Source organism: Theropithecus gelada, chromosome 7b (assembly GCF_003255815.1).
Source record: "Theropithecus gelada isolate Dixy chromosome 7b, Tgel_1.0, whole genome shotgun sequence".
NCBI lineage: Eukaryota > Metazoa > Chordata > Mammalia > Primates > Cercopithecidae > Theropithecus > Theropithecus gelada.
Genome location: NC_037675.1, coordinates 10677138 through 10703467, shown reverse-complemented (window position 1 = coordinate 10703467; position 26330 = coordinate 10677138). Strand labels below are relative to the sequence as shown.

Genomic DNA, 26330 nt, shown 5'->3' with positions numbered 1-26330 from the left:
AAAAAAAAAAAAAAAAAAGAATTCTGGCAAGCATCCATGCTTGGAACTCCAGTCTGGCCAGTGGAGTAATGCAGTGGGGATTCCATTCTGCAAGTCAGTGGCAGGTGTCAACCCAACCTACCTACTCATATGAGGTAGGAGTCCAGCTAGTGAATTAATAAAGATATGGAGATGAAGCCAGTCAATTACGAAGAGGCCTAGCAAGGTGTGGGAAAGCCACTGGAGCTCCGGCCACTGGGTGGCTTGTGAACCTACAGAAAGGGAGGCAAATGCTATAGTTTCCACTGAGGAATGGGACTGGGTCTGAGGCTGTTTGTTCATCATTCATTCATTTGCATATTGATCATCCACGGAATGACATGCACTATACCAGACACTGGGGCTATTGTGAGATGAAGTCAACTGCCTGTCTGCTAGGCTTTACAGGCAGTGGAAGAATCAGAAACGAAAACCAGACAGTGACAGAATAGGATCACTAAATGTTACCAGTAGAAGCTGCATGGTGTGGAGCATTTAGATTCCAGCCAGAGGTTGGGGTAGTAATGAACAATGACAATTTCTGTGCTGTATGTTGTACTTGGTACCTATACACATGATCTAATTTAAGTCTTACCATAGTTGTATAAAGCAGGCATTAATATTCTCATTTTACAAATGGTGAAACAGGGGCTAAGAGAAGTCTGATCACTACATTAACATCACACCAGCAGCAAGTGGTGAGGTAGGGATTTGAGCTCAGGTCTCTCTTGGCTCTAAAGCTTATACTCTCATAAGTCCATAACCTCAGAGCCCATAAATATAGAACACACATGGCCAGAAGCACTCTCCAGAATCTTTTAGAATCATTCTACCTGAAGGCACAAGAAAGGTAACAGAGATTAGAGCATGAGACAGAGGAAGAATTAAAATAGTGCTTTTAATATAATTTTCAGCAAACGTACAGTATGTACTTTACATCACAGATTTCTAAACTGCTCATTTGGAAAATAAAAGCTGCAAAAATACAGAATACCACACTCAAAAATCTATTGAGTATGTGCTTTTTTCCCCCTCCATTCTGTGCAACAGGGTGGTTTTTACCCTCTTGGCTGATTTCATTAAAGCTGTTGAAGCCCTCGGTCAGCGGAGCATTTCCAAGAGAGGAGTTTCTAAAGCATGTCAGCAAGCCATCCCCAGAGGAGGCAGAGGGATGGGTGAAGGGAATTTGCACACCAGGTCAGCATGACTCTTTAGAGACCCAGGAAAGATGCCTACTCTGAGAGCTGTTTGGAGTACTCCTGACCATAAGTCACCTCTTTAGTCCTCATCACAGGCCTGCGCTTGGGGCCTCAAAGGACCACACACTGGCTGGATAATCCACATGGGGACCCTCGGGTTCTCGGGCAGGGAGGAGCACGCTAAGTGAGGCCCGCGAGGTCTGTGGGTGGTGGTGGGCTGTTCTCTCCAGGAAGAGGAAGAGGGCCAGGCCCTCAGCTTCTCACAAAGGAGTCTTCTGAAGGTGAATGTGATTCGGGGCAGGTTTTCTCAGTCTCAATGTCTTGGTACTCTGTGCCTAAAGGGGGAGGAGGGAAGAAGAGCCAAGAGGAAAAAGAGATCGGTCTTTTCTGCTTCACCTACTTTTTGTTAGGCTTATTTAATAGCATGATGGCTTTGCAGTGAAGGGACAAGAGTAGGCAGTCAAAGCAATAAAGTGCTGGGTTTCATTCCAGGTAACCCCAAGGGGCCAGATTCTGAGCCCAGAGACCTTTTTGAAGGCCAAGTATCTTTTCTGGGAAAGATATTCATCTACATGACCATTCCCACAGCCAAGCAGATGTTGGGGATGAATAAGATGTCTCCCAGTCAATAATTTATTCTTGTCTTATGTAAATTACTAGTGACAGACCTTGTGCTCTAGGGCTCTAAGTGTCACCATACATCTCTATTGAAGAGATTACCGAGTGTCAGAGAAAACTGCCTGGCATCACAATGTCATGCTTTCTCCTCCAGCATTCAGTTTGTTTTTTGTGTAGCCACAGATATTCACTGCATGCTGGGTGAAACGATATCCTCTCTGGAGCAAGTTTTTAAGCCTACGCCACATTTCCAGAATAGATGCTGTGGCTTCATTTTAAAGGTATTAAAAACACAACTAGTCTCAGTGATGATTCACAAGCTGTGCAGGTCTCATCGACTGTGACATGCAGCTCTCCTGTTCAATAGGCACAATGAGGCCATAGAAGTCCCTGTCCATTTATTTGTCCTCTTTAGACTTTGACCTAGTGCTACAAAGGTGACAGTTTGGAAATGTCATTCCTTTCCTCAGGATTGTGAAGCTGAAGCCTGAGTCCTGGGCAAGTTGGAGCATCCTTCCTTCACTCTCACAAGGCCCAGGTTCTTATAGTCTTGGGGTTCCACTGAAAGACTCGGGTGTGGGGAGTTGGGAAGGGTGGGACAGAAGTTAGAGAGCTGGGGTTCATCGCTGCTTAGCAGAATGAATAAGATAAAGGCTGATGAATGGCTAGGAAATTCCTGCTGATGCGGCTAAGGTTGAAGTAGGAAGGAGTGTTTTGAAAGGTTTTCAACATTTAATTATTAAAGTGAAACCTAGATTCCTGTGCCCATAGGCAAAATTTTGCAGAGATTCTCGCCTCCAACTCCTGGCTTACTTCTCTATGAAACAATAGACTCCTGCTAGGGGTTTCCCATAGGTAGATGCTCTGTTGGCTTTACAGAGGCTAAAGAAGTCAGTTCCGTGTTCTAACTTCGGGGGCTGTGTGTTGTAGTGGAGAGAGCACTGGTTTAGGAGTCAGATCTGTCACTGGCTCCTGGTGGCTTTATAAACTAGCTATGTGATCTTAGAAGGGTTGGATTTGCTGAGCTTTAGTTTTCAAACCTGTGAAGTGGAAAAGAATATATACTTACCTCGTAGGGCTGGTGTGAGAAGGCTGCTGGGAGCAGTACCTGGGATCATGAATTCACAGAACCTGGCATGTGGGTAGCAGGTGCTTAATAAACATGAGCTTCCTGGCCCCTTCCCTCCCTTAAAGTGCTGGATGGGAGCACCATTTGTGTTCAGTTGGGATCCTTTTATAGCAACACTCTGTAAATTCTATGCTTCCAATTCATTTTATGGCCTTAGATTATAAAATCAAATGGTCTTGCCAAACATGTCTCCATGAGAGCAGTCTTCTATAAGGTTAGTGTGAGAATCTTCTATAAGGTTAATGCTAAGAAAAACATTAATGGGATAGCAAGTGTCCACCTACAGAATGTTAAACCTCCAGAAAACTTGCTATGTTGTTCATTTGCTCATAGCAAAAGAACATAATCAATTCTATCTTATGGGAAAAAATTGAAAACTTATGATAATCACCAACTCTTGACTGTTGACCTGAGTCACTATTACAAAAATGGCAATGTCTGGATATTCTGTTCCTAAAAGCGTGGAATCTGAGAATAGAAGACAGAACAGCAAGTTAGGGTGGCTAGTGCCTGAGTTTGACCAGGGACTTGAACTCAATATGACAAGTGCCCCTGGTCTCCTTTGGAGAGGAAGTATATCCAATTAGGGACCAGCTTCAGTGTGTTTGAAGCCCTGGGGCCAGAGTTGATCTCCTGTGGTTGATGCTGTAGACTAAAGGGGTGCCAGCCATGGCAGGTGTCTGGGGTCTCTCCAGGGGAGCTGATGACCAGCACTGTGGAGTGCCTCCCTGGCATTTTGGTGCTTTGATAGTGCATTTCAGAATGCACTAGAGTAGGAGAGTCTCCTATCTGATTCCTCTTATCTGTCCATTTCAGGTAAAACACTTCGTATCAATGGACCACTGGGATCAGGGGTTAATACCAGGAATGGCAATAGAAAAACACACAGCCTCAGAACACTGTTGCCATGGTGTCCTGGTTGTTACATCAGGAGGCAAGTGGGAGCGTGTGGGGCCCCACAGTTTACTTGGGCCACAGTCTTCTTGATCAGTGTCTAAAGGTGGGGAGGGAGGTCCCTTGTGTCTTGCCCAGTAGGGAGGTAGTACCCATAGTGGTTATGGGTCTGTCTGTGAATAAGGAGAGCTTTTTAAGACCTGAAAGCTTTTTCATACACCTAGGTTTGAATCCTAAGTCTGCTTTGTGAATTTGAGCCACCCTATGGTTGAGATTGCATGAGCTAATACATGAAATAAGCTCAGCCAGCAGCTGATTCATAGTTAAGTGCTTGAAAAATGTTAGCTACTATTAGTAGTAGTTATTACTAGTGCTTACCAAGTATTTTACCCGGCATATCTGTTAACTTTAGGGTGATAGTGTTTTGTGTTGGTTGTGGGGAGGAAAAGGATTGGAAATACTCTTTGGTATCTGGATTCACTCTTCTTTTTCTAGTTTGAACTTTTCTCCCTCATGTGCCCATTTCCATCATTTAAGAGAAAAGGATGGTTACTCTAGTTGAGCTGCAGTGTCACAGCTGTATGGGAATGTAGACCATACAGTTCGAATCCGCCACATCACACAAGAGAAAAATAATGTTGCCTTCAATTTTAACCATGAGAGCAAAGGGGTACTTACCTTATTCTTGGAAATGAGATATCTGAATTAGAGTCTCATGGTCAGGAGTGTTAAGGCCGATGGACACCTAGCTCAAGGTCCTTTCCTATGTATGCCCTGGCCCATGCTACAGCAGAGTCTTAGGCGCTGGGATCTGCCTCACCTATGCTCAGCTGCTAGGGTCCCCCAAACACGCAGTGCTGCTTGAGGCCTTGCCTGTGCAAGAGAACAGAGATCAGCAAACTATGGCCTTCCCTCAGCCACCGACTGTCTTTGTAAATAAAGCTTTATTGGAACATAGTCCATTTGTTTACCTGTAGTCTATGGCTGATCTCACGGTACTACAACAGTTGAGTAGTTGCAACAGAGACTGCAGATCCACAAAGTCTAAAATATTTACTACTTGGCCTATTACAGAAAACGCTTGTGAATGTGTTTTGGTGGCTCTCTGGGGGCAATTCTGCCCCTCATCTTCTCACCGTGTTTCCCCAAAAGTCACTCACTGCTCTTTAGTTCTTAGTTTCTAAGCCACCCACTCTCCAGAGCCTTCCTGATTCTTGCTGCCATGAGGCAGAACTCACCACCATCTTGAATTGGCTCTCCTTATCCCCAGACAGACCCTAGCTCTTAATACTATTATCCCATGGGTTTTGTTTGTGTTCAGATCTGTCCAGCTTACTGAAATGGGGGTTCTTGCGGAGGGTAGGGAACAAATCTTTTCCACGTTTGTATCTGATCTAGGGCTTGGCATATAGCCAAAATTTTAAGGAATGAATAAAACAAATACATGTTTCGAATACATCAAGCTCATACAACGCATCCCCAAATAAAACAAACTCTGCAAAGAAAAATGCTAACGTGGATAGTCTCTGAGAAGTGTGAGTTGTCCCTGTCTCCATGGCAGTCACAGGTTTCTAGGGGACAGGGCTATCTTTGCTTTCCAGAATTTTCCATTTTAGCTTTTATAACCCAAGTTGTCCCTGCCATGATGACCAAGCGTTCTGGGTTGCTGAAGCTACTGATGAGGCAGGTGTGGGTGGCTGCGTGCATTCACGGTGGATTCCACATGCTGTTCTAGGCAACAGGCCCCATAAGAGGCATTTGAACAAAAATATCTTCCTTGTATCTTCCACCAGTGAGAGGGTATTCCAATTACTCTAGAGCAATGACAATACACTAGGGGCGTGGGGTCCAAAGTCTGTCATTTAGGGTGGTTTACTCTAAGGGATTACGTTCTTGCAGCTGTTTGGGGGAGTAGCAGTTTGAAATAAGTTGGGTGAAGCAGGTGTAATGAAAAAGGAAAGAAGGAAGGGTAGAAAATGGGTAAATACTATATTTGGGTCTTGAACTAATTTTCCAGGCCAAATTTAATTTCACTAACACCCTCTCTTGGAAAAGTTGGCGCCTCTTAGATATTTGAAGTGGATTCTAACCTAAGGGGAAACAGTCCCTAAAGGGAAACATGGATTATGGTTGAGGAGGTCAATCAGAGGAGAGTGGCACGAGGCCAGTGAAGTCAGCAGGCCCCTGCTATGTATCTGGTACTTTCCTCTGGCCTCTGGCCAGATATGTGATTCTCCCAAGCCATCAAGATGGTCAGGTAAGAACAGCACCAGGCAGCGGCAAGTATTCTCCATCTGTTAGACTGAAAGAACTGTTTGCATGGTTTCTTCCCTCATCTAAACCAAACCAAATAAAATATTCAAGCAACAATAAAATATAGTGTAACTCCGTCCAACTGCAACAGAAGCTCATCCTGTTTTTCTGGCCTTGACTGGATGATCAGATGCATTGACATCTATACATTGACCTTCATAGCTTACCACTGCTGAGTAGGGCCTTTGGGGTTCCTAGCAGGGCTTACAGCAGACTACACAGGTCTGGCAGGCATGGCTGGGTGGAGAAGAAACCAGACTTCCCAGGACTGGAAGCAGCAGGCAGCAAGAAAACCAGCCCAGCAGGCACACGGGGAGCCAGAAACTACTTTTCCTCGGATGTTTCTCTATTTTAGTACATGTATCTATCTCCATTTTACACGTTCCTCAGTGAAAGACCTCCTCTGGGAGGTGTGAAAGAATAACCATTAGTAACCACAGGAGAACCTTTTTCCTGGGAAAATTCCTCAAGAGTGGTGTGACTACCATCCCAGGGATCAGCTGGTTGCCCTCATGTGGAATGTTTCTGCAGGTTTTTCAACAAGAAGGGCTGGGAAGCCCTGCCATAGTGTGAGTGAGGGGAAGCTGGAGGGCAATTACTGGACACAGGGGAGTGGGATCGGGGGACTGGAATGTACAGATGCCACTCAACCAATCTTTAAAAGCGTTAGAGCGAGCTATTCCATGATCAGATGGTGAAAAGGAAGTGATTTTTACGGAGGGGCACGCTCCCTCCTGCTTGGAAGATGTTAGCAACTCTGTCAAATGATTCCTTAGGAGCTCTTGGGTTTCCAGTTATTATTTTGTCTGTTAAGTGTTCCCAGCAAGCTCCTTGGGGAGACCGTGAAAGGAGGCTGCTCCCAATCCTTCGTTAGCTGTGAGGAAAGCCAGCATGCCATGCTGTGGCCTTCTGGAACCCTGTGTCCCCAGGGTGCCTCAGAGCCAGCTTTCCCTGACAGCACACAGCCTCAGCTGAGAGAAGACAGCAAACCGCGTCCCCTAGAGAGGCATTTTTGCAAAATGTGCTTGCTTCATAGGAGGGAATGATATTGGTTAAACAAAAACAAAACCCAAACCTTCTTGGTCTATGCGTAGGAGTTACAAAGATCTGTCAGTTTCAGCAGAGAGAGACTTTTCATCCACCCCTGGGCATGTTCAACTGAGATGGTGTAGGAGTTTATAGCAGAAGAGAGAGAACTCTAGCATTCACTTTCTAGGTTTATTCCATCCCATACATTTTTTGTGTTCTGTAAATCCAATGGAGATCTTACCAGGAAATCTTTTCATTCATTTGAAACCAAACAGATAATCGAGGGGGCTGATCTAGTGTTGTATGTACAATGCTTCTTTAGAGCACAAAAGGCAAATTAAATCTAGACTGAGTTTTCTGTTCGGTAGTATACGAGAAAAATTAAAATTTTAAAAGACAATACAACAGAATTCAGAGCCATCTTGCAACAGGGGTCTTTAAATTTATACCCAATTGCTGATAAAACTCAGCCCTGGAGTTGTCTTCCTGTTATTCTAACATCTTTTTCACATTCATCCTAAAATTTTAGGGAAAAAAGTCCAAAATGCAAAGAGTTTTAAAAACCTTTTTTTTTTCCCTCTCAAAACAAAGAGTTCCATAAAACACTAGGTCAAAGGGCCTCAGTGTGTGTGTACTGAGTTTGAAGGGCCAAGCAATAATCTATAGGAGTGACCTATTAGCAATACATTTGCAAAACTAAACCAAAACCTGTACAGGATATTCTCAAAGCCTTAGGAACAACAGAATATACATATTTTATGAAGTGGTTGGAGAACCATCTCCCCTTTACTAGTTAACATACTGATGAGTGTCCCCATTTTCATAAGCAAGGACATACTAACACTAAGCAGATGAAAGGCCTGTCTCAGAAGCATCCTGCCCCAGGCAGCTGATCATGGTGGCCCCACACCACGACACAGCTTTTCTTTTCGTTGGTCTTGCTCAGTGCTTTCTCTAGATTTGGGCTGTCATTCAAGCCTTTTCATTTACAACGTTCATTAAAAATTTGGTACCATATCTGCCCCATGCCCAACCATTTTTTATTTCCTGCTTCTTTTGTTTGCCTTGTGGGTAAACTGCAAATGTGTCCAAGGTGAAAAAGCAAACCAATCAACCTTTGAGTTTTTTTTCCAGTGCCAGGAATGTGACATGAACAAAGGTTACTGAAGAAGCATGAGCGGTAAGTTAGCAGGGCCCTTTGTTGTGTATGAGTGTGTGCCTTTACCTAAGCTCTGTCCCCTTATGGAAATGGCCATAGAAGGCCTAGTGTACTGGTTGCAAGAGGTTTTCTAACGTGATTCTTACCCCAAATCATAACAGGTTCATTCTCTGAGGTTTACCCACCTTCAAAACACAGACAAGGGCCTTAGTTCCAGACTAACCCTGAAAATGTCAAAGACATTTTCATGCATTGGACACACAACAGCTTCCAGGAGCTTGTGGGTCTATTTGTTATCAGAGACGCTACAGACTTCTTAACAGCTTGTGCTAGGGAACTGTTCTTCTTTCCCATCCCCGGAAGTGTTGCATCCATACACCACAAACCCACATCTAAGAGTTTCTCCTCCACAGGCTGAAAAGAACGCCTCTTGGAATGTCAAGCATGAATATAAAAGGGCTTCCCATGACAGTGATCACTGAATCATGGGGAAGAAAGCTAAAAGGCAAATTTGCAATTCATCACATTATCCCCTGTTGTCTCAAATGTGATTCTTTTAAAGGCAGGCTGCATATTCACTCTCTTTTTGAAGCATTTTTTTTTTCTTATAACACATTATATATTCTTGTTTTTGTAGAATATCCGAATGAGGATAAAGTGATAAAAATTACAATAGGTTAATTGCATCCCTTGTATCACATATTTTTGGTGCATTAAAAAAGGAGAAAAAAAAGTAAAAGCAACCAGCATGATAAATCCGGCCTAGAGAACTGTGTTAGTGACTGAAGGGTTAACAGATTTTAGAAGTAGTTAAAAATAGTATTAGAGGATTATACATACAACAGTTTGAAATTCATATGGATTGTGTTTTTTTCTTTTAAAAATGGCAAAATGTTTGGCAAATGTAAGCAAATGACTTGGACTGTGTTGGGTCTCACCAGCTCTGAGCCGGGTCAGTCATAGCCAGGCGAGGCCTACTGCTTCCTGAGGTCACTCTGTGGGGCTGGGGGAAGGTGGATGCCCGCCACTGGGAGGTGCTGGCCCCCCACCCGGCTCCCCCTCAGGCCCTCAGTCTTGAACATGGAGATGGAGCTGGCGAGAGGTGCCAATTACAAACTCCAGCACAGATCACCCATTAGCATCACTGAGAGAACTCTGGGGCCTTGAACCACATGCAGACTGGGTGAGTCGTCTACACAGTGACCCATATTGCGAAAGTCAGAGAGAGGAGTGGGGCTTCCACCCCTCCGACTTGTGCGCCCGCCCCCACCCCCATCTGGAGGAAGAGGGTGGCACGCGGTGTGTCACTAGTGCTTAATCTGGCAATGCTTTCAACTTGTGGTTTTTTTTTTTTAATTTTTTTTTATTTTAGTAAACTTTAAAAAAATGTTTTCTGTTTTGTATGTGTATGTATATCCAGAAATGTCCATCCTCCAAGCTGGCCACCACTGTTCCCTGAATTTGGCAGTGCCTGTTGCTTGCAGCTGTCGGCATCCTGAAAACCATGAGGTGCCTTCAAAGCAGACTCTGTGGCCCAGCCGCGCGAGTGGCCTCCAGGACCCCGCCGCACGATCTCATTCTCTCCTTATTTTGAATCCTGTCTGGCTCTGATGTTCAGAAAAAAGACAAAGTCGGTGTGTCTGTCTGAGTGTGTGTGCGTCTGTGCCTCTGTGTGTGTATTGAGTTTTGGTATTTTTTTGGACACCTTTTTTTCTTTTTTTAAGAAAAAAATGACCCTTGGATTACTAATACAGAGTTCAGCCCTCCTTTAGTCACTATAAAACGGACTCCATGTTTTCACACCACTCATGGTCTTCCAGGTTATAGATAAACTTTGTCCTATGTGTCTGGTTTGCGGGCACAGGGTCCCTCCCCAGGTTGTCTAGGGTCAGAGTAGAGGCAAAGAACTCACTGGTGCTCAGCCCGCCCTCGTGGTTTTTGATGTAGCGTTTATAGTTTTTCCTCAGGCACTGCCACGTGGTGGTGTACAGGATGAAGGCGAAGGATTTGAGCGCGATGGCGATGCTGACATACAAGTATCTGTAGACCACATTGTCGTAGAGGACGCAGGCGCCTTGCTCCCCACAGAATGTGCTCCAGAACAGGCAGGTGGAATCGATGCCGGCCCCGAAGATGAGGGGTGGAGGGATGAAGCCTGTCACAGGGAAAAGAAGGTTAAGGTTCTGGATCTAGTGGCCAGTGCTCTCCTGTTCCTGTCTCTGCCTAGCTTTTCTTATAGCACTGCTGGGCAAATATGTCTGACTCCATGGCTCAAAGACACGCTCAGGAGGCAAAGTGCATGAGTTTGTGTCCCAGTTCTGCCTTTTTATCATGGTATAAATCTGAGCACGTTATTTACACCCTCCTGCCTTAGTTTCCTCATCTGCAAAATGGGGATGACGATAATACTACAGTCTTCACCAGATTGCTCTGAAAACTAACTTTACACATAGAAAGCATCATCCTGGCATGGTGGCTCACACCTGTAATTCCAGTACTTTGGAGGCTGAGGCAGGTGGATCACCTAAGATCAGGAGTTCGAGACCAGCCTGGTCAACATGGTGAAACCCCGTCTCTACTAAAGAGACAACCTGGAATTTGCACTGTGGTACATGTTGGTGTACACCTGTAGTCCCAGCTACTTGGGAGGCTGAGGCAGAAGAATTGCTTGAACCCGGGAGGCAGAAGTAGCAGTGAGCCAAGATCGTGCCACTGCACTTCAGCCTGGGCAACAGAGCGAGACTCCATCTCAAAAAAAAAAAAAAAAAGCATCTAGAACAGTGTGTACTGTGCCACTTTACCATGTAAAGTGAGTGACGGCTGCTATTATCATCATCATCCTCCTCTGCTGAGAGCCTGAGAAGGCCAAGACAGTCTTCCTTGAAGGGAAACATTCTCAGTGTCAGTGAAAGCAGTGCAGTCTCATTGAGGGACCTGCAAAGCGGCGGCGTACTATGTGTGGTGTTCTTCTGCATGGGGCTTTTAGGGCTGTGTGTGCTCTTGAGTACAGGGACCACAAGTTGGACTTAAGTACGTCTGTGCACATACACATAAAGTTTAAAATGGAAAATATCTGCATATATACTGACAACTTCCCTTCCCCTGTATATTGCCAGTGGGTAAGAATATTCCCAGCTCAGAATGAGTTGGTAACCAGTTTTGAAACCCTCACGGTAGAGCATTTCCGGCACCTACAACCAGTCACCAAAAATGGCAGATGAGATGAAAACCCTTCCCCTTCCTTACTTCAGTTCCCTGTTCCTCTGCCTGCTGTCAGCCCTGAGTTATCAGACCTGGCTGCCCATGACAATCATCATCCAGGGTGTCCCATCCCAGACCAATGAAATCGGAGCATTTGGTGTGCAGCGCAGTCCCCAGCACTTAAACATTCCCAGGTGATTCTGAGTGCAGGGGGAGAGTGTAATCTGTACTACAGGGAAGTCATAGATGAGTCACTAATACAAATTAACTGTTCAAAAAAAACTGTCACCTTGAGGCCAGAATAAAGTGCCAACCATCTTCAGTGACAGACTGCAGAAGGAGGAGGTGATCTCTGGAACTAGGTGTGGCCAACTCTAAAATCCCAGGGCCCATGTACCTCTATCCGGAGTGTTTCTTGCAGAGCCAGTCCTAGAGCATCTGAATTTCATTTTGTATTAAGGAAAGTCCCTCTGAGATTTTGATGAGATCTAGACCCATAGCTCTGAAAAATACACCTACCCATAAAATCAAACTCGTATTTCAGGGGGTTCATAGGCCCCTGAAGTCCATCCATGATCGCCAGAATAACAGCACGTGCATGATAAGCACAGCAGCACCTCTGTTCTGTGGGGGCCTCCAAAGACAGTCAGGGAGAGAGGGAAGGTTTAATGAAGGAAGCAGCCCTTCCCCTGGTTTTAATGACAGGCCTGGAATCGGGTGAAAGAAGGGCTGTGTTACCCTATCAGTGCTAATGAGCTTGGCAGAGTGCCAGGCTCTCGGCCCAGGTGCTTCTGTACTTCTCCTAGGAACTCTCCACCTCCACTGCTTGTTACCCCAAAGAAGCCCCGAGAAGATTTCTGGTTGAAACCTCATTAAACTTCCCAAGCAGCTCGATTTAATAAATAAGCTCCAAGCTCAAAATCCCACACAACTTGCTTCCTTCTTTCCGGCTACTAGGTCGGGCTGTGGTCCTGCCAAATGGAAGCTCATATTCCTAGCATTTCCTGTGATCCCAAAGGCTGCCCAGGTGTCTGAGCCCTTCCCCACCAACCCTGTGCATTTTCCCTGCCCCCTAACAAGTGCCTTTTTTCATTTCACTGAAAAAGAGCCAACTGGAGGAACTGCCATGGCAACCGCATAATAGAAACTAAGCCACATGCCACATTATTTATGTAAAAAATGAAGATCTGGAGCCAGTTTGTATTACAGATAGACCTAGAGATAAATGGAACTAATGTGGCCTGTTTCTGTGGCACAGCAGGGCAAAGCAAATCCATTCACCTTCCTCTCTCTGCATGGGGCATAATCATTATATTGTGATTAGCTCCCAAACGCTCCTCCTTCCTTGTGACCTTTCTTGAGGTCATTTCACTTTGTTCTAACCACCCATCACCTGGCGATGGTGAGCCAAGGTTAGAGAGGACACCTTTAGTAAACGCTTTGCTGTGGGAAGGAACTGAGGGTACAGGTAGGTGTCCCTTGCTCTATAATGCATGGATGCTTGGATACAAATTCCAGGTCGGTGCAAATCAGGTCATATTTTAAGCACATCGAAGGAAATTTGCAACATAAAGGAATCATTTGTTAACATTTGTTAAAACCAAAATATCCCTCTAAAATACCACTATGTAACTCATTCATGTACCTGAGTGAGAATTTTTATAATATTTGGTTGTCTTTCAAGTAGGGCATACCTCCATGTGATAAAGATGGCAATTTTATCTTGTCTATTGTCAAGCTCCACTACCAGATGACAAAACCTTTAAACAGCAATGTGAAAGCTAAGTACTCAGGAGGCTGATGGGAGGATCGCTTGAGCCCAGGAGTTCCAGGCTGCAGTGAGCCATGATCACACCATGGCATTCCAGCCTAGGGGACAGAATGGGATACTGTCTCCAGAAAAAAAAAAAAAAAAACCTACCAAAGTTTTTCATGCTATGCTCTGCTCAGTATTTTAGAGAGCTTTCATGGTAGAGATGAAATATAACTTTTTTTGTTTTGTTTTTGAGACGGAGTCTCGCTCTGTGGCCAGGCTGGAGTGCAGTGGCACGATCTTGGCTCACTGCAACCTCTGCCTCCCAGGTTCAAGTGATTCTCCTGCCTCAGCCTCCCGAGTAGCTGGGACTACAGGTGCATGCCACCACGCCCAGCTAATTTTTGTATTTTTAGTAGAGATGGGGTTTCGCTGTGTTGGCCAGGATGGTCTCGATCTCTTGACCTTGTGATCCGCCTGCCTTGGCCTCCCAAAGTGCTGGGATTACAGGCGTGAGCCACTGCACTCAGCTGAGATGAAAGAAATTTCAAGGTGCCAAAAGCCCTGGAGAAAGTCACTTGATCTTTCAATGTCTGTTTCTTCTTTAAAATGGAGCGAATACCACCTGCTTGGTAAGGGCTAAGTAAACACTACACAAATGAGATGTGTGTGTGTGTTTTGCAAGCGTCTGATCTTTCCATGTAACCAGAACTTTTGCCACCTTATTCATGTTAGATAGGGGATTTGGGGTGGTATTTTAGAATAAACTCTAGGTTAAGTACCTTAAGTATAACCTTTATGACATTCCTTTTATACTTCTGAATAGTGAAAATATTGACTTTCTTTTCCATCAAATTCATCTTTTCCTTCATATTCACTTAAAATTCTTTCCCAAAGGGGATCTCTAGCTATCAGGTCCTAAATTGCAGGTGTGCGGAGAGTACCAGAGATGAACTGATTGCATCTTTTTGGTTAGAGGCCTCTGCCATTCTGGAACTCACCTGATGAGTCACAGAAGGGAGTCCCACCTTGGTGACTCATTTTCATGCCCAGCCCTGCATCCTTATATGTCTACCACTCAGTTGGACCAAACAAAAACTCAGGCAGTCCCTGCAAGGAGTTGGTTCCCCGTAGACAAAGGGGAGACTGCTACAGTGTGAGTGTGGCAACTGTCATGATAAGTAGTATCATTAATTCCCCCCACCCAGGACTGTATAGAATGCTCTAATCCATTATGCATCCCCTCCGTAACCACTCCCCCTGCCCCGCCTTATTTCACATACAAATAAACTGAGAGTGAGAGAGATTATTTGTTGCAGGTTTGATATTTCAAAACTCCAAACGCAGTAATCTCCTTCCTTCTAATTCAGAGTTTGTTGATTTGAGAAGACTTTAGAGCTCTTATTGGGGATTTCCAGGGATACAGAGAACATTTTATTTACCCTTTTGCTAAGCTCCTGGAGTAACTGGCTTGTAGAAGCCTGGTTTTGAAGTGTGCAGAGGGTGAAACACACAGGGAGTTTGATCTTTGCAAAGCAGGCAGCCCTTCCTTCTCTGGGGTTGCTAATACATAGAGAACGCTGGGAGACTTATTTTGTAAACAAATTCCGTATTTCGCTGGACACCTGAGGCAGTAATGGCAGGTACTGTGCTTGTCAGCAGGAAGAGACACGGAGTTGTCATCGTTGTAGGCTTTGGTCAGACAGGGAGTTCATATCTGGAGTTTTGGTGACGGGGAGGAAATGCAAATTTATGAACCAGAGACAGCTGATTTTGAATTCTAATTCTGCCACTTGGGAACTGTGTGATTCACACAACTTTAGTGAATCTCAGTTTCGCTGTTTATACAATGGGCACAATCATACCTTCAGGCAGAGCTTTTGTAAGAATCAATGGGACGCCATTTGAGAAAGCTCTCACAGGGTGGGCGCTCCAAAAATCTGTTTCCCTTGCTGCTGCTTGGCTTTTGTCCTGAACTCTTTCGGGTAAATGAAAATCCGTCCTCTCTTAAGTTCACCACCTCTAGAGAAAGAGTTGCAGAAAACCTTTCAAGCTGTGATTCAGTGAATAACCTCCACTGGCAAGAATTCTCCACATCTACTCCGGAGGCCGAGGCAGGAGAATCGCCTGAACCCGGGAGGCGGAGGTGGCAGTGAGCCAAGATCACACCACTGCACTCCAGCCTGGGTGACAGACTGAGACTCCATCTCAAAAAAAAAAATAAAATAAAAAAATCTCCACATCATAAGTCAGTTTTGGAGGATAATCAGGTGCATCTAGAAGGGAGGCCAAGGGGGGCCAGGTGTACGTCAGCGTCCCTCTGGTTTTGAGCACCTTCACTCTGTGGATTCCTTAGTTACAAGGGAGCTTGATGATGGTGGTGTATCTTTAGTAACTGTGTCTTCTGAAGGAATGCTCTCTTCCCTAAAGCCTGCAAGAGCAGCTCTCTCTCCTATATCTTCTTTTCTCCCTAAATCCTCTAGGCAGGAACTTGTGGATGAAGTAGGTGTTAATAGGGAACCCACCGTGTGCTGAGGAGGGTATGTGCAGGCTCAATGCTGTTCCCCGCTATTACAGGGAATATTAAAAGGACTAAATCTATTACACTCTGGCTTAAATTGCAGCTGTATATATTTCAATGCATAAATTGCTGCACTGTTTAAGAACAGTCTCTGTTTTTCTGAAATCTATTAACAGAGATTAAACCTCAGGGCCTTATATCTTGGCTATTTAACTTACTCTCTTAGTTGAAAAGGCTAGGCCTATTTATATTCCTTAGTCTAAACTTAAAAGGTGAACTGGAAGGCTTTTGTGAGAAAAATAAGTTCAAATTCTTTTATGGGACAAAATGGAAGCTGAAAATTATGGCCATTTACATTTAAAAAGATATCTGTTTCTCTCTGGCTTACCTGCCAAGACTTGAATTCACCATGGAATCTCTATTCAACCTGGTGGAATTACTGTTATGTCCAGCACCAGCTAGAAAGGGAGATGCTGAAAAGTGTATTCTCCTGGAAGCATTAATGAGTTCTCTGCTTCAGCAATGTCAAGAAAGAATCTGGGCTGTTTTCCAGTGACACCTGACTTTTACTTTTCTTAAACTGGAGAGTCTGGAGCAGCTACTATGTTCTCCTTTCATTCCTGGACCCCTTGTTAAAGTTGCTAAGGCCCAGAGAGCTTAAATAATCTGCCACATGGTCAGGAAAGGCAGAGCTAGGCTCAAGAGCAGGTGTGACTGACTGTAGAGGGCCCATGGTAAATACTGGAGGTCACCTCAGCGCAGGTAAGGGAGGCAGATCATGGGGGGTGCAGGTACATCAGGAGGTGAGGTACACTGCTGACACAGCCAGGGCACATGGCTGGCACCTAACATATGTTCGCCAAATGAACAATTAAAAGCATAGGCAAGTGGAAGGGGTCTTCCACGCATCACACCGCCGTATCTCACTCCCTCTCATCTCTCACCTGGGGCCCGTGGGCATGCTGTGCTTACTTCTTCCAAAGCAGCATTTAACACGTTCATTTCTCCACTTGCCTATAAACTTCGTCATATGCAAGACGATGCTCACAGCAGGAACTCAACAAATGTCTGACAAGCCACATCAGGAGTGTCTAGGATGTACTTTTCTAGAGTAATTCACAGATCACCCCAGACCAAGGACGGTCTGCTCAGGAATGACCCCTGCCTACAGAAACGTACCCCGAGGGCCTTCCCCTGCTTTTGGCCAGGCAGGCACACTGGAAAATTAAGATGTGGGGTTAGTGTGTGGAGAGTTTGTGGTGGTATTGTGGAAGCTAAGCCTATTCCTAACGATACCCCGAGACACTTGATCTATTGTATCTCTTATTCTATTAAAGGCTTCTCCATAGCCCCAGTCCCAGGGGCTCCAAACCTCAGCCTCATCTTGAGCTTTGTTGCTTCTCTTTCACTTTTACTTAGGTCAGTTGGGTTGGGGGGCCTCAATAGATGCTGTCTCACTATGTGGCTCTGTCTTTGCCTTTCAACCCGACTGCTTCGCTGGAGGTCAGCTTCTCACTTCAATGCTTTTGGTGGGTTATCCTGCATCCTGCTAAACCTCATGCCCTGCTCACCGGTTGCTCTACCTAAAGCAGAATTCTGAATGTATATTCACTCTCCCATCTGAAGCCCCCATTTGCTCCACACTGGCAACTACTCAGCCAAGTATAATTTCTCCCCTTGAAAATCAAGGCCCTCTATGACTCTTCTAACCCCACACCTTCCCCACACTTGCTTCGTTCTCCTACTGGAGCCACCAGGGGCAGGATATTAGCACTTACTTATCTGTACACCCCAAGCAGCCCCTAGACAGCACCTTGGATGTGGAAGAGTCTCCACGCATATTTGTTTCCACTAATTTAATTTGGTGTAACACGCTGGCAAGCAGTAGGCCCCAGGAACAAGATTCTAGACCAACTCAGGAGCAGAGAGTTTGCCCACAGCCCAGCGAGAAAAGGAGCAGCCAAGACAACTGTAGAAGAATAAAGGAGGATGGACTCAATTATACCAGGAATTCTGCTATGAGTAGATTGTTCAGTTTACTCTGAATTCACTGACCCTTCTCCAGCTCAGTGTCTTCCTCCCCTACTCAACATAAACTTGTCTGTGTGAGCCTTTCATTAACTCACTCGCAACATGCAGGCTGTTGACCCCTGTTCCTCTCTGGCCAGCAACACCCTGGGCTTTGTCATTGGTCAGAACTGCTCCACTTCCATAATCTCGAAGTCAGACAATAAGGCTTTGGCCACAGCCTCCAGTTCTCTTTTGCCATTATTTATTACAACTAGTTTTTACAATTCCTGTATCTTTGTCCTCTCTCCTTTCTCCCATCTCAGCCCTACTTTGATCATCATCCTCAGCTTCTTTGCTCCACTCTCCTGCCATGCTTCTGCTTCTATTCCAGGGTGCTGGGGCCACTCCCAGTCCCCCACTGACCAGTGCCTCTGCAGGCCCTGCCCTGGCCCTTTCTACCAACTCCTTGCTGTTGGCGTGTAAAGCAACAATCTCACATTTATTTCTAGCTCACATTTTAATCTCACATTCATTTCTAGCTCCTGCCCTATTCATGTACACCCAAGTGTCTAGAAAGAGGGTCTTCCCGTGCCCTATCCCACTTCCTCACTCTGATCCATGAGGATGGTGCATCAAAGATGGCCCCCTCATTGTCCAGTATGGCAGACACTGGCCACATCTGGCTACTTATGTGACAATGAATAAAAATAAGTAGGCTACAGAAGCCACATTTCAGGTGTGCAACAGTACCTGTGGTACAGACAGAGAACATTTCCATCATCACAGAACGCTCCATTGGACAGCGCTGGTCTACACCACTCCCAACTTGCTCCACATCCTTTCTTCCTGTCTCATAAATAATTCCTCTGTTCACCACATGACCCAAGTCTTTCTTAGGAGTGGGCACTGTGGGTGCCCCTTCCAGTCCGTATGCTTCCACTCAGAGAATAATACAGTTTCCTCCTTTTATTTCTCAACCCTACCCTCTCCCCATCCTGCGAGCACCATCTCAGCACGAGCCTCCAGCATTCACTTCATTACACAGCAACTTCTTCAGCCATGTTCTCATTCTCCACACGGCAGACAAGCCCTTTCTAAAATACACAATGGATCCTGTGTATTTTAATATACAATAACTCTCTGGTTAAAGCCCATCAACAACTTTCATTTGCCTTCTGGGTTCAAGGGATTCTTCTGCCTCAGCCTCCCGAGATAAAGGTCAAATGCAGCAACAGGGCAGAAGCCCTTCCTGACCAAGTCCCTCATCCACTACCCTCTCCAGCTCCATCTTCTGCTGTCCCCCTTTTCCCCCCAGTCTGGACCTTCTGCAGCCCCCAAACATGCTAGGACCTTTGTTCATCCCCAGGCTTTGACCCCTTAAGTCCTTCTCCCTGCTCATCTGTATGACTCTTACTCCTTCCCCAGGGCTGAGCGTAGACATCACATCCTGTCCAAACCCACTGCTCCCATCCCGAGGCAAGATTAGGAGTCCCTTCTACATATTCCTGTTACACCTGTGCCAACTTGAATCTTGTCACACTAACCTGTGATGTCCCCATTGTATCCTCATTACCCTTGCTAGGCCAGCACAAAAGTTGAGAATGCCACAGGATCTGATGTCTTTGCCGGCCCTTCATTAACAATAATGGTGGTTAATCTTACTGGGTCCTGCAAGAAAGGGAATTAGGCCAAATGCTAAGACTTCTTCTATGAGCTGCTTTTAATTAAAAGATGAAGCTGTGTCATAGTCTTCTAGAGCAGGGTTTTCCAGTCTTTAAGACTCATAATGGGCAATAAAATCAATAGAGTGGGTCATGACCACCTTTTTAAAAAGCATGTAATAGACTAGAATAGAAAATGTCAGAATGTGTCATACCTATTAGAGTATTTTTTCATGATTTTTTTTGGTTTTAGCTGTATCTAGCCATAGGCATGTGTGTACTGGGCCATAATGCAAAACTTGTCATCTCTTGCTCTAGATTACAGTTGCAGAAGTTGAAAAACACTATTCTAGGTAATACCTGGTTGATTATTCCTAGGGCAGACGTACAGATAGTGAAACTGCTTTACAGCAGTGTATGATGATTTTAACAGTATCATATGCCTCATAATGTTCACTTTCACTTTCAACTGTCCTGTAATTTTCATTAACTTTTCAGAAATAGCTTGTAAATTGTTTTTCATCTTGTGCTATCAAAAAAATGTTTTGCCAGTTGTGTTGAGTCCTTAGTATCTGTCTAGAGGTGCAGAGATCTCCACAGCAACTCCACAGATTAGAAGGCTGGGCTCTTAGCTTCCCTGGCCAGCCCCAGAGGACTCATAAGGGCAGAGCTGAGGTCACTTACCTGGGGATGGTTCATGGCTTAGAACACAATAGGTTTTCACAATAGGTTGTCAATAAACATTAGCTTCTTGAACAAATGCATATGTGGAATGGCTTTACCATTTGCAGAAATAAGGGTCCCAATGTGCCAGTTTATATTACACATCCACCTATCGATCCACCCCACACTGCCTTGAGAGTAGGGGTGTAATGATGTATGCAGATTGCACCCTCCCACTGATAGGAAAAAATCAGCACGATCATAACTCTGCCTTGGTATTTCTGCATGCTACTACAGCTTCCCAGGAAGGCCCAAATGCTTTACTTTGAATTAGCGCTGAACTTGTTTTAATTGGGGCATCTTCACACCTACAGCACTTCTATTTTCCATGACTTAGACATAAGACAATGCCATTTGAGTTCGCATGTATATACCAAGAAACATGGATTGTTAGTGGTTGAGAGTATTCTGAGGTCTTCTACCAGGCACAGAGGGAATGACCACAGATTGATGAAAAGGTTTTTGCTATAGACAGAGAAGGGAGGTGAGGAGAGACATATGCTATGTATTTGCCATTCCCCAGGGAGGACCTTAATGGATCTAAAGGTTAATATTTTGCTTTCATATATCGATATATAAAAATCTTATAAAGTAACAGACATTTTGTTCAAAACTTTAAAACAAATTTAGAAAATATAACCTTATTACTCAAAGATAATAGCTGATTTTTTTAAATATCTTTTGCAATATTTTCCTATTTTATTACATTACAGACCTCTTTTTTTTCCCTTCCACATATCACATACCCTTTCTAAGTCTATATTTTTCTTTCCAGAATTTTAAAGGGGAACATAAATCCTACTGCGATTATAGACCATAACTGATTTAACTAATTGCCTACTGTTGGGCTTTTGGGTTGCTGCCAATTTTCCACTTTTACAAACATTTCTATAGCTAGGTATTTGTGCTTATCCACAATTATATACTTGCAATGAGGAATTTTATTTCTACTCTAAAAATACAGGTCATGGTTGTTTTCCTTTCTACATTCAGATGCCACTTAAAGCCTACTGGGGAAGGTGACTGTCCTATTATTCAAGGAAAAAAGTTATCTTGATTTTGGCCTTAACAAAACAATGCTCATAAAGCAACAGTATGGTATGGCAAGAGAAAGGCAGGCATAGCTGGGAACCAGGCCCAGCTTTAGCCCAGCCAGTGCACAGGAAGGACCTTGGGTGAACCATGGACTATCTCATCTTCCTTTTGCCTATCTTAAAAATGAGAGGGTTAGGCCGGGTGCGGACGCTCAAGCCTGTAATCCCAGCACTTTGAGAGGCCGAGACGGGCGGATCACAAGGTCAGGAGATCGAGACCATCCAGGCTAACACGGTGAAACCCTGTCTCTACTAAAAAAAAAAAAAAAAAAAAAATACAAAAAACTAGCCGGGCGAGGTGGTGGGCGCCTGTGGTCCCAGCTACTTGGGAGGCTGAGGCAGGAGAATGGCGTGAACCCAGGAGGCGGAGCTTGCAGTGAGCTGAGATCCGGCCACTGTACTCCAGCCTGGGCAATAGAGCGAGACTCCGTCTCAAAAAAAAAAAAAAAAAATGAGAGGGTTAGACTTTATTCCTTCTTCCTATACCAAATCTTGAAACGTGGGCCCTATAGCATGAAGGTCACATTTGCCCCATCCCAGAAATTCACGGTAAACAAACTCAGTTTGGAAAAATTTAAAGGATGCGAAGTTTCCATTTTCAAGGCATTGTGAGAACGCCTCTCTCTCCCAGCTGGCGGCCCCATAAATGAAGCATTTCACAAGCTGCTCAAGGCTTGCTTAATGAAGATGCCAAATTACACCACCAGATTTTTTTTCCCCTTTGGTGCCATCACTTTTCCTCCTTATGCCAATGAGAATTCAGGGTGGCATGAAGATAAGAGTTGGTATAAATGAGAACTTTGTGATATACAGGCAGTGTCTGAGTTTATCTCTGACTCAAATTTTGAGACTTAACATTTCTTATTTATTAATAATTAAACTTCAAAGAAAAAAGAGACAGACCTAGGAAATGGGATAATTTCACTGATATTTACTCAACTAGTAATAAGCATCCGATTCATTATTGAGGAAATAAAGAGATAATACTTACCCAACAAACGAAGGAGGAGAAAAAGAACTCCCAAAGCGTAAGACTTGAGTTCAGGGCTGACTGTCCTACGTGCAAAGAGATGAAGAGAAAAAGAAAAAAAAAACAAACAGATTCTTATCACTCTCCTGTAATTAACAGACCCCAGAGTCATTTGCTGCTGTCCATCAGAGCTCTTCTTTAGAAAATTACTAATAGTGCCTTTTTTTTTTGTCCCTGCCTAAAGTCTGAAAAATAACTGCAACTGTGGTGCCAAGATAAGTTTAGGAATTTAACAGTGTTTTTTAATAACTGGAGCTAACCTTGTCATTCGAAGGACAGAATGCAAATGTGGTCATAAAGCCTACATTTAAAGACATGTTGGTTTTGCTAAGATCAGGAAGCATCTTAAGTTGGTGGGGTACATGTATTGGGGGGGAAAACATCAACTGAGAAAATAATTCCCCGTATGCTTCACAAACAGGCTGAAACCATGAGCACCTTTACCATTCTCTAGTCATTTTGTGAAATCCACCAGGTTAGCATGGTTGGACACCCTGGATGGACCATTTGGGAAATAATCCACTTAGCATGTTTCAGCACTGTGATGGTTAATACTGGGTGTCAACTTGATTGAAGGATGTAAAGTATTGATCCTGGGTGTGTTGGTGAGGGTGTTGCCACAGGAGATTAACATTTGAGTCAGTGGGCTGGGAAAAGTAGACCCAGCCTCAATCTGGGAAGGCACTGTCTAATCAGCTGCCAGCACAGCTAGAATATAAAGCAGGCAGAAAAACATGAAAATACCAGATGGGCCTAGCCTTCCAACCTACATCTTTCTCCCGTGCTGGACCGTTCCCGCCCTCGAACATTGGACTCCTAGTTCTTCAGTTTGGGACCCAGACTGGCTTTCCTTGCTCCTCAGCTGGCCGATGACCTATTGTGGGATGTTGTTGATCATGTGAGTTAATACTTAATAAACATATATCTACATATATCTATATCTCCTACTCTGTCCCTCTAGAAAACCCTAATACAAGCACCTTTTAAATTGGAAAGGTACCTTCATATAATTACAGTTGTTTCAAAGTGATCCAATCTCCCTGGCCTTGGTTTCCTCAGAACAGTCCCTTAGAATGGTCTTCTATATATTTTCTAGAGCACTTCCAGAGTGTAACATTTTCTGGGATGGGAGAGTAGAAAGAAGTTCGGAAACATTGACCAATTTCAGATAGATGGGTCCACATAGCTGATAACACAGTCTCCTTTGTAATACCTCTTACTCTTGCAACTGGTATTTCTTCAATGCTTGTCTTCTGTCCTGAGGCCAAAGACTATTTGTGTCTTGTTTATCATCATGACCTCAACCCTAGCACCATGTGTGGTGCCCAGCATGTGCTAAGTGACAGTGTAAGTGGGTGGGTGGGTAGCCCTTTCTTGGCTTGGTGGTGAAAGCATGTGAAGGGGAAGACAGCTGACTGACCACATGCATATGTGCTACAGGTCATCCTGAGCACCAGTGGCAAAAAACCTTCCTCTTATCTGTTGCCATCATGAGTCCCCAGGGGAGAGGGGGAAGAAATCACACTTCTATGCTCCCTGGAAGGACCTGGCTAGGTGTAGAACCAGTCCAGTGTGGCTGAGCCTTTAGAAACACCCAGGAGCATTTCAGTGTGACTGAGCGACCCATGAGATGCAAGGAGGGCCTAGAAATCAATTCCGTAGAAATAAACGTTAATAACAAAGTTACCAACAGGATATCCAGTACACAGGATATTAACCTAGTCCATACACTTGGCTAGAATAATATTCTTAAATGATCTCAGAGGTCATTCATCCAGCCATCCAATGATATCTATCCAACGAGCTACTACTTGGCTTGAGCCTCAGGTGGGCATGTCTTTGGTTTCTTGGCATGACAAACCCAGTGACAATCCAAAAAGGATGTGTCCTCCCCAAATTCACACATTAAAACTTAACCCCTAAGGTAATGGTGGGGCCTTTGAAAGATGATTATTAGGTCATGAAGACTCTTGCTTTTGTGAATACGACCAGTGCCCTTATAAAGGATGCCCCAGAGAATTACCTCACCCCTTCTAAGTGACGGCATGGCAGCAAGGCACATCTCTGAACCAGAAAGCCAGCCCTCACCAGACAGCACATCTGCTTGCACCTTGATCTTAAATGCCCCAGTTTCCAGAACTGAGAGAAATAAATGCCTGTTGTTTGCAAGCCACTGAGTCTAGGTATTTTGTTATAGCAGCCTGAATGGATGAAGACACTGGAGTTTTTACAATCTTTGCCCCCGTTTCTAAGATTTTCAGGGAAAACACATCTCTTCTCAATTAGAAAGAATACAGTACAGGTAAGTCAACCCAGGGCAGCAGGTCACGACTTTCATTAAGTGATGGGGACGTGACTCTGGCTGATTGAGTTAGACACCTGTAAAACGTTCATGATGAGTCCAGTGTCTCTGGACAGAAACACAGTCAGTACTCTTTAGAATGTGCACGTTACAAAATCCAAGTTCTTCAAAGCTATTATCAGCTCCACGGCTCCGGCTTTTGCACTTTCATTTGAAAGCATTGACTTGAAAGACACATAAATAGAGGCAAATTCTCCTTATCAAGAAAGCACGCTGGTATAATGAGTTAGAATATTTATCACCTGAAATTTGATTTCCTTTCAGCTATCATGTCACTAGGAACAAAGTGAGCAAGGTGCTAAGATCTCCCTTCATATCCTGTTGGGAAACTGGTTCCTATGAGAAGAATAATCCTTCTTGGCTTGAGTTATGAAGAAATGGAGGTCTCTGTGCGAACACTATTGAAAGCTCTGGACAACACTGGGGAGGTAGTCTTCGCTCTAAACGTACTAGCTGGGTGACCTTGAGAGCACCGCCTAATTACTCTCGGAGCCCAGTGTGGGACCTAAGAGGGGCTGAGCATCAGCTTTTAACCTTGCTTCCAGATGTTCTGAGCACTGTTGTTGGTGGGATGGTCCTGTTTGGCATGACAGTGGGTCCATTCTTCTGGGAGGGGGCAAGGGCTGGTGCACATCTGTGCTCTTATGCCAGCCTGAGACATCTGTGATGGCAAATCAGACTAGGAAGGTGATGGAATAAAGCTGTGTCTTGGACCTCTCAACATGCACAATGCATAGCGTGTGCTTCCAGCACAGCGTGGAGTTATAAGCCTAGGTCATTTAGGCCATCTGTTGCTGATTAATTTAGAGGGAATCAAATATTTCCAGCAAAGCTCCAAGAGCTGTTTATCAAACTGAGATTTGGAAGTGATTAAGAATTTCAACAAACTTTCCATGTTTGGTAGTCACCACTAGTGAGTGTCTAGAGGCTGGGTTTTTGCAGAGGAGTCATAGGGCAAGCAAATAAGAGACTAGTCATTTTTCATGCTTCTCGGTGCCTTTAGTGTATAACTTCACGAGAACGTCTAATAATGAAAAATAAACTACTTGTAAGGCAGCCACCTAAAACCTATACGTGAGATCTGATGGGTTTTGTCCAAATGCATATTATACATAATCATCTTCTCTAAATAGTTTTAAATTCAATAGTTCATTTCATAAACACTTTCACATTCTTAAGAATTTTCATTATTCCATGGAGCTGCAGTGCCATAGTTTAACTCACTATTCCAATTCAGGGTTTTCTGCTATTATAGTTAACGTTGTAATAAAAATCTGTCTGCATTGAGCTCTTTCTTTTTTTTTTTTTCTTGTAGAGAAGTACTTTTTAAAGATAAATGGCAAGGGGCAGGGTTACTGAATAAAAGGGCCTGAATATTTTTATGGCTCTTGACTCACATTGCCATATTGCTTTTTTGAAAGGAGTGATAGCCTTTTCCCATGCCACCAGCAATTTGTGATTTTGTCAGTTTTGATACAGCCTTGTAAGCACTAGGTGTCAATTTTTAAAATTTATTTTTCAAACGTAGTAAGTATAAAATGGCAGTTTGCTATTGTACCCTTAATGCTCTGCAAATTCAAAAGGCCTTGCTAATGATGTTCTAGGTAACATTAGCA

The 26330-nt window shown here is 44.2% G+C and overlaps 1 protein-coding gene across 2 annotated transcripts in view; it reads right to left on the bottom strand.

The window, feature by feature from the left end:
• Nucleotides 1-897: 897 nt before the first annotated feature.
• The window catches only part of SLCO3A1 (solute carrier organic anion transporter family member 3A1), a 319450-nt gene continuing 294017 nt past the window's right edge, over nt 898-26330 (bottom strand). Inside the window, exons 9-11 of one of the 2 annotated variants that reach the window (XM_025392175.1) lie at nt 22314-22378; nt 10272-10514; nt 898-1552 (exon numbers count right to left, since the gene is read on the bottom strand). In XM_025392175.1, coding sequence (XP_025247960.1) covers nt 1470-1552; nt 10272-10514; nt 22314-22378 — 391 coding nt within the window. In that variant the 3' untranslated portion in view covers nt 898-1469. Of the gene's footprint in view, nt 1553-7749; nt 10515-22313; nt 22379-26330 lie in introns of those variants that run through there. The other variant, XM_025392174.1, reaches the window with a different exon arrangement.